This window comes from Heptranchias perlo, chromosome 8 (genome assembly GCF_035084215.1).
Source record: "Heptranchias perlo isolate sHepPer1 chromosome 8, sHepPer1.hap1, whole genome shotgun sequence".
Lineage (NCBI taxonomy): Eukaryota > Metazoa > Chordata > Chondrichthyes > Hexanchiformes > Hexanchidae > Heptranchias > Heptranchias perlo.
The window spans coordinates 6,618,850-6,627,368 of record NC_090332.1 but is presented as its reverse complement, the minus strand read 5'-3'; the positions used below and the strand labels follow the sequence as shown (position 1 = coordinate 6,627,368).

Here is an 8,519-nt window from a genome sequence, read left to right as displayed (position 1 = left end):
CGCGTTGATTTTCTCCCCCCCTTCTCCCGCGTGCGCGCCTGCCTCTGTCTGTCTGTCTGTCAGTCCGCCTGAGCGTTTCCTCCTCTTTCACGAGAAAGCGGATCGAGCCCATCTGCGGTTTACAAGGGGTGCTGCTGCTGCTGGAAGAAGAAGAAGAAGAAGAAAAGGAGGAGGAGGGGGGAGCATGGGCGCTTACCTGTCGCAACCCAACACGGTGAAGAGCTCGTACGAGCGATGCACCGATAAACTCGGCTTCGGCGTCTCTGCCATGCAAGGCTGGAGGGTTTCCATGGAGGTGAGTAGAGAGTGAGTGAATGAATACACACACACACACAAGCACGTTATCTGCAAGGGCCTTGTATGTGGGCTTCGCCTAGTCCAGATCGTGTTATGTTAGATTTAATCCCTCCCGGTCGCGTGTTCTATCATGTTCAGTGGTGGATGGGAACAAATTAATCGTCCATTATGTTCGTAATAGTCCATTAACAATGAACGATAGTGTGAATGTAGGTATAAAATATAATCTTTGAGATCAATCTAAATCCCTTAAGGAAAACAGGAGAGAACTATTCTGTAATAGCTCGTGGAGGAAACACGATCCAACATTTTGATTTGCATAAAAGGTGTAATCGGTTTAGCAGGTGCATTATCAAAAGTGCATGCATGCCTTGCTAAAGTGTTATATGTATAAAGTTGTTAAGATTCGCCTCTTCTTTCCTGCTTGGAGACTTGAGTAAATAAATGCAGGGTCTGACGCCAATAGTAATTGGAAATGCACAACTTTCCAAGAATTGGTAACCTACATTTTTATTTTGGACACTGACCACCTGCATATTTCCAGAATTTTCTGTTGTTTCAGATTACACTTTGTTTCAGCTAATACCAGTAGCAATTGTGTTATGTAGCGTGAAACTGTTCATTGTCAGTCACTCATAAGAGTTGCAATTCACATTGGTGGGGGGGGGGGTATTTAATTGAGACTCTGGCAACCTTGGACTCTAAATCCTACATGAGAAGGTACAGATGTTAACAGCCATAGCAAGACAGTGTGGTTTAAAATGCAAAGAGAAAAAGTGAAAATCTGCAATAAAAAAAAAACTTGCCAGAAATAACCCTGCAGGTTTGTCAGCATCTGATGCTTTTTCAGAACACTATATAATTACCACATGTTTATGCATGAACCTTCACACAAGTGGAGTTATTTAGAAGTGTAAGGTAAATTAATGTGTCTGAGTCCTGATCCTCACCTGCCAAGTAATCTAGTATATTATATATGAAATTAACTCTCTACACCAAATCCACATAATTATACAATTTGAAAGACAAAACTCCAAGTGGCCAGAAATAACTACTAACCTGTAATGCATAGCCCCTACCTCACCCGGACTGAGTAGCTTCTAATGGCCAGCCGTTGTTTGTAATACAATTCAGTGACTAAAATTGGGAATAACTGGATTTAGGTGGCTACAGTATGGAGTATAAAGATGATGCTCTATAAACGGTATTTCCTACTGACTTGTATTATCTGTTCTGGACTGCAAAGTGTGGCAGCTATAAACAATTATTTTTTTAAAACTGACTTAAGTACATGTTCCACTACCTTTTAGGCTAGGCATGATGGAAGTGAGCCTCTGACTTGCATGATAATTTGGTTCAGATAAAGTCATAGACCAACACTTTTGACTTGTGGCTGAATAATTGCTGTAAATTACAATTACAAGTGCAATGTAAAATGAAATGATTTTTTTTTCTCAAATTGCATGCATTCTTTTATCATCGATTTTCTTGTGTTTAAAGATGATAGATGTAAACCGGAGGGTATAAATGTTTATGGAGACTTGTACCTGAAGGTTTATTGGAAAATGTGATAGGGCAAGTATTGTAAGTTTGTTTTTAATTTAGATAGTAGATTAGAGTGATTTACTTGGTGAAGTTTATCAAATAACTGGATCAATAGAATTTGTGAAAAATACTTCAGTGATGAAAGATGCATCAAGCTTTGCCAGATAAATTATTTCTATACATCCCACTGTTCTAAATGATCAGCCAAATTTCTTTTCTTTTCTATCACCTCCCTCGGTGATTTGAGCCAACGGGGCATAATCAGACCTATGTCCCGGTTATGATTTAGCTCATTGACTATGACCCATTGTGTAACACCCATGTATGTTGACTGCCAATTTCAAGGTCACAAAATGCATTCTACTCCTATTTAATTTCAATAGTCATTAGCTCAAATTATCCAATAGTTTGAATTAGTAATATTAATGAAACAGGACCGCAAAACAATATAACAACACTTAAAAAGTCAAAGTATCAAAGCAACTATTGCATTGCACATGATTGAAACTTGAGCATTGTACAAACTGCGCACTGCAAAGTTCAGTCACTTTGCAAAACACTGTGATTGTGGTTTGCTTGTTGATGACAGCACATTCGCCCACAAAGTATTTAACGCTGAGAAAAGTTCTGTTGAGACATCTGACTTAGTTATCGTCCATTTCCTCAACAATTGCACAGACCTGGACGCCATGACTGTGGTGAGGCTGCTACTTCTACCTCCACCTGTTGGCTGGATCCATTTATTTGGGTCTCTCCCTCACTGCTGCACCCAGTAGGAGCAGTATCCTCCCATACAGCATTGTCAATTTTCATGTTGGTCAGTAAGTTGCATGTCAGGATTTCCTTGTGAATACCGACATTGGATTCAAAGCTTGTGTCTGCTGGAAGTCCCAACAGGCAATGCAGTTGAACAGAGGTTTGTTACTTCAGAGTTGGCCATCAGCACCTGTGTGGGAACCTCGGCTGTGTTAGATGTAGCTGCTTCCTCTGCTGATGATATGAATTTACGTTGCCGAAAGCAGTTGGCACTAGATTTTGCTTTTATTTGCAGGCTCTTCATGTGAGCCCCACAGTTGCCAGCTGAAGGCAACTTTTCTGCCTTGTAGTGCCATGCTTCAGTTAAAGTTATGCAACTTTTCCTCAAAAAGAGCACAAGTCATCTGTGCCTTTTTGTGTTTCTCTAGTTTATAAGTAGAATAGCAATACTACAAAAGTATTGAGGGTTTTTGGAATTACCAATTGCTAGCAATTTTCTTCTTTCCCCAGCCATACTAGCATAAATCATGACAGTGCGTCACTGCTTAGCTTCCTCCCTCTCCCCATAAGCCTTTATTGTTGATGAAAACTAATACTCTGCCTGATTGCAGCTTGTAAGAAGGCCAATCTCATCAGGTTTAAAGATATCTTAATGCTTATAACAAGATAAAATTTTAGGAATTTTATCACTCACCCAGTTGACGGTGCTTTCTGGGAATGTCTCTTGCCTTCCCACATGGATCCGGGCTTGATTACGTGGCATTTTTGAAGTGGCTGATGCATCTTGTGGCAATAGAGTGCCTTCCAAATTCTTCAGCAAATTCAGTTGCCTTTTCCAGCAAGATGAGGTCATAATGCCCAGAGGGTTATCTACTCTGGCCTGCTCAAATCAGGTTGAATTGAATCAAACAGCAAATTTCATTTGTCAAGACCCATTTGGATTAGGAATTGGAATTAACTAATCATTTGAATTAAGAAATTGCAGTTAAGCAAGAGATTTTCAATGGGGGTGGCTTTTGCATGTTTTCAATTTGAATTAACATGTATGTTCCAATACTTCACTAATCTTGAAGGGTACACAATTCAGAAGAAAAGCTCAAACAGGAAATATAGTCGGAGATTTATATAATTTTTTTATGAATGTGTTTGATTTCTTAAACATGGCCCAGATAGGAAATCTCTTTCCCCACCCACTGCCACCACCATGTGTCTCTTTCCTTTAAAAAAGATTCAGACAGCAAGATACCTAAACATATGGTACATAGCTTGATAAACTTACATTTTTAAGTTATAATCATGTACCTTGTTACAACAGTGTGGGCCACACCCCGCTCATCATGATTTCTATTTGGTCCCACTCTCCTAGAAAGCAATAAACTGCCTGGTTTCGAAGAAAGAAAGAGCTTGTATTTACAGTGGAACCCGCTTAATTGCAACCATTCAGGACTTCCTCGCAAATTGCGATAAAACGGGAATTTCTATAAAGTGGGAAGCAACAAAAATCATGGCTGGTCTGGAGCATAACAACTTTTGTTTGCCTAAATTTTGTACATCTTACAACAAGGGTGAATACAGTATAACATCTAAAAAATCATTTCAGAGAAGAAACTATTTCTGCATTAATCATCTCTCCGCTGATGTCAGTCATAGGAACAGGAGTAGGCCATTCAACCCCTCGAACCTGCTCCGCTGTTTGGTTAGATTAAGGCTGATCTGTACCACAACTCCATTTACCCATCTTTACTCCATATCCCTTGATACCCTTACCCAACAAAAATCTATCGATCTTAGTCCTGAAAGCACCAAATGACCCAGAATCCACGGCCATTTGGGGCAGAGAATTCCAGATGTCTACCACCCTTTGTGTGAAAAAGTGCCTCCTGATTTCCGTCCTAAATGGCCCCTTGCCCTGGATTCCCTCATCAGAGGAAATAGTTCACTCATTGAAACAAAAAGATCAAACTTCACCTAACTCAAACCACCGGGAATCGCTTTATTAACCACCTCAACTTTGATTGGGTCATTGTTTTCTGAACCGCAGTATCTAACTCAGCTACTGATGCAGCTGGGAGTCAGTGCATTCCAAGCTCTACTGGATAAGTGCAGAGCACCCAACACGCTATAGTTTTTCATAACCTGTGAAACGCTTATTTCCTCAGTGGAATCTAAAACTGATGCCACTTTGTGCAGGAATTGCTGCTTGTAGAGTTGCTTTATGCTATGAATGATGCCCTGGTCCAGGGACTGGATGATGGCAGTGGTATTAAGGCTGACCTGTACCACAATTGGACCCTCACATTTGAAAGTTTCAGAACCATGTCATGGCAAGAGAAATTATCTACTAAAAGCAACACCAGTCGCTGCTTTTTCATTCAGGCATTGAAAGACTGCAGTTGAAAATTGTTTGCATTATCCAAGCATCAGCACTGCTTTCATAAATCAGTTGGAAAAATTTTCACAATTTTAAAGCAACAAGGATTCTTGCTTTTCCCAATCATGAGAAGTTTCACCTTGTCAGAGCCCATTTGGTTAGCGCACAACAACAATGTAAGGAGTTATTTTCTCATTTTGCCACCGCTCATCTCTCCTTTTGCATAGGTTTGATCAGACAGAGCACGATAGAAAAGTCTGGTCTCGTCATAACTGTAAATGCAGTTGGATCGATAATCTGCTCACAAACCCAGCAACAATTCCTCAGTCCGTACATCAACATTGGGTTTGTTACTGTCTGCTTTTTCACCACACAGCTTTTTGTAAACAAGGTTGTCTCTCACTTTCCAGCAGCACAGGGGAACCCATTTGATGCTTCAAAGCTTTTCATGCCAAGTTTGTTGGCAAGTTCATTGGCTTTAGCTTTCAACAGGCAGCTGTAAAGCGGGACTTTCTGAGCACATTTGTGATGAAACTACCAAAGCAGGGCTTCATGAAATATCGCCCATCTTAGTTTCATGCTTCCGTTTCTTATCCCGGTTCTCATTTCTTGCCCAATCCTTCAAGATGTCCGCTTTTCTTTTCAGAATTCTATAAACCAGAGATTCAAAAATGCAACACTCTTGTGTCCGACTAGCTTTGGAATCCTCGACTCCTTAAAAACTGTTCAAAACATCCATTTGCTCCAGCAGTGACAAGTCACGGCACTTTTTTTGTTGAGCCATCTGGAAATTTGCTTTCCGTTTGTCCCTCACCCGCACAACACCAGCAAAGGGGTGGAAACCAGTCCTTAGCCATGCTGACCACCGAATCCAATCGGATTGAGAGGTAAAAGCCTCGGGTTCAAGGGCAGCACACTTGCATATAAGCGGAAATGCAATAAAACTAACTTTTCACAATTGACAGTATAAGGGAGAAAACGGGACTTTAGTGGTAAATGGTTGTGTTAAAATGGGAATTGTAATTAAGCGAGTTGCGAATAAACTGGTGCAACTGTACTTTCATGGCCTCGGGGTGTCCAAAGCACTTCACTGCCAATGAAGTACTTTTTTTTAAGTGTAGACACTTCTACAATGTAGATAATTTGTGCACAGCAAGGTCCCACAAACAGCAATGAAATTATGACCAGATAATTTTTTTTTAAGTGCTATTGGTTGAGGGATAAATGTTGGTCAGGACACTGGGGAAAAACTCTCCTATGAAGTGTGCTAGGTCAAAGTTAAAGGTGAAGGAAAGTCAAGGGAGGGTAACTTACTGTTGTCCAAATCCTCATTGCACTTTGTAAGTCAAAACATTTTCCAATGTAAATGTAGATATTGTTTTTTTTTCCTGATAGACCATCGGGGTGCTTTGAACATTCCTTTCCCACCCGCACTCTGGAATTCTCTTGCTAACCCCCTCCATCTTGTTACATCTCTCCTCACTTTCAGAAGCTTCTTCCAAATCTAAATGGTTGACCATGCCTTCAACCACCTTGCCCTAGCTTTTCTCTACCCCGTTTGTATTGTCTGACCAAGATCTTTTTACATCATCTAACAATTTCCTGCTTTCTTTTAAGCAGGTTACAGATCATTTGACTGATACCTCCTTTCCGTGTTTGGAGTATTCATTGTCCCTTTAAACAGTTAAAGGGTGTGTCACAAAAGATATGAAGTACTGTAATAAAAACCTGATTGCATGTGACTTTAAAAGTAAGTTATGTAGTCTGTAGGGTAGCTTCAGTCTTCATGTGACTTCTGGCATTTATAATTCTGTACAAATTGACTATCTTTAAAAAATTTTTTAATCTTCATGCAACTGTGTCTCAATGTCTGTAGCCGGTCTTACTGTATTTACATGCAAGTTGACTATCCAGTCTGGTTTAACCAGGAGTCCAAAGCTGGAAAAATAAAATTGTAAGAGAATCTTTATTCTGAAAGTAATATTCATAGTCTAGAATATTTTAATCTTCAGACAAATATTTTACAAGCATGTTGGATAGCATGTCCTTAGTTCAAGTAACAGACCATTTCGTTATCGTGAGCACTTGATGTTTTCTTTTTAGGGCACTCAATGGCTAACCTATGCTAGTAAAGAATATTGATGCAGGGAAGGTTGTCACATTTGCTTTTCAGGATATTAAAATGGTGCTCATAGCGATAGAATCATAGTGGTTACAACATGGAAGGAGACCAATTGGTCCATCAAGTCCACGCTGGGTCTCTGCAAGAGCAATCCAGCTAGTCCCACTCCCCTGCCCTTTCTGAATGCAGTTAGGCCTGATGAGGAAACCTGTTACACTATTGAAATCAGCAAGTTTCTTAGTAATGTGGTGGTTCGGATTGAAACCTGGCAGGTCATTGTTCAGAGATACTTTATTTCATATATGAGCATTGAATTTTAAATGACATGCCAAATGTGTACGTGCAGTTATTTTTTTCCTCCTTACCATGTTAAATCTCTTGGCTTGTGGATATTTACAAATTGATTGCAATATATTATGAATTTATATTTTTCAGGATGCCCACAATTGTATTCCTGAATTAGATGATGAAACTGCTATGTTTGCAGTTTATGATGGACATGGAGGTAAGGGAATGTGAGCAATAGAACTTTTTTGACTGCAGGGTCATATATTGTGTGTTCGTACATGCAAGATGTGGACATTATAGAAATATTAATAAGTACAGGATATATGCTTTTAAAATGGGGACTGAATAAACATCTGCACATCCTGGTCTAATTATCTGCTGCCCTGTAACCCTGTTTCACCTGAAGACCACAATTTGCCTTGATTCCCTGTGTGCAGCGCTGCAGGATTTAATACGAAGATATGAAAATGATAGGCAGAAAAAGACCAGCTTGGTCCATCAAGCCTGTCCCACATTCATGATGCCTGGAGCATCATGACTAGACACTGCCTTCCTGCCACCCACCCACCCGCTCCCTCCACAACCATGTAATCTCCTGAGTGAGGGGAAAAAAAACAGTAAAAGAGAAAAATAAAATCTGGAAAATTCTTCTCCGAACCCCTCAGGCGATCGAACTGTGTGTTTGTCTGTTAATTATATAATTTATTCCTTTTGTCGGTTGCCAGCAGCTCTTCATACAAGAATGCATTTTACAAACTTTTCCTATTGGGAAAACATGCAAGTACACGTTTAGGGATTGATTCGGCCATGTGTTAACTCATTAACGAACTACCTTGTCAATTGCGTTTGATTTATTAGCTCATGCAACTTGGCTGCTACAGGATTAAATTATATAAAGCACAAGAACTTTACAGTGATCAGCAATTTTGGTCAGTACTGATGTATGCGTGTTTAAATCAAACCCCATAAGCAGGTGGCTTACATGCTACAAGAGACTGCCATTTAATGAGTTTGTTGCAAAGAGCTGGAAGACCAATGGACTCCTTTTAAACAATCCTAATAATTCTCCGCACTCCGGAATTCTCTTGCTAACACCCTCCAACCTGTTATTATCTTGCCTCGGTTTCATGTCTTCAGCCA

The 8,519-nt window shown here is 40.0% G+C and overlaps 1 protein-coding gene across 1 annotated transcript in view; it reads left to right on the top strand.

The window, feature by feature from the left end:
- ppm1g (protein phosphatase, Mg2+/Mn2+ dependent, 1G) overlaps nucleotides 1-8,519 on the top strand; it is a 31,304-nt gene continuing 22,785 nt past the window's right edge. Inside the window, exons 1-2 of the mRNA XM_067988578.1 lie at nucleotides 1-295; nucleotides 7,527-7,596. Coding sequence (XP_067844679.1) covers nucleotides 185-295; nucleotides 7,527-7,596 — 181 coding nt within the window. The 5' untranslated portion in view covers nucleotides 1-184. The remainder of the gene's footprint in view (nucleotides 296-7,526; nucleotides 7,597-8,519) is intronic.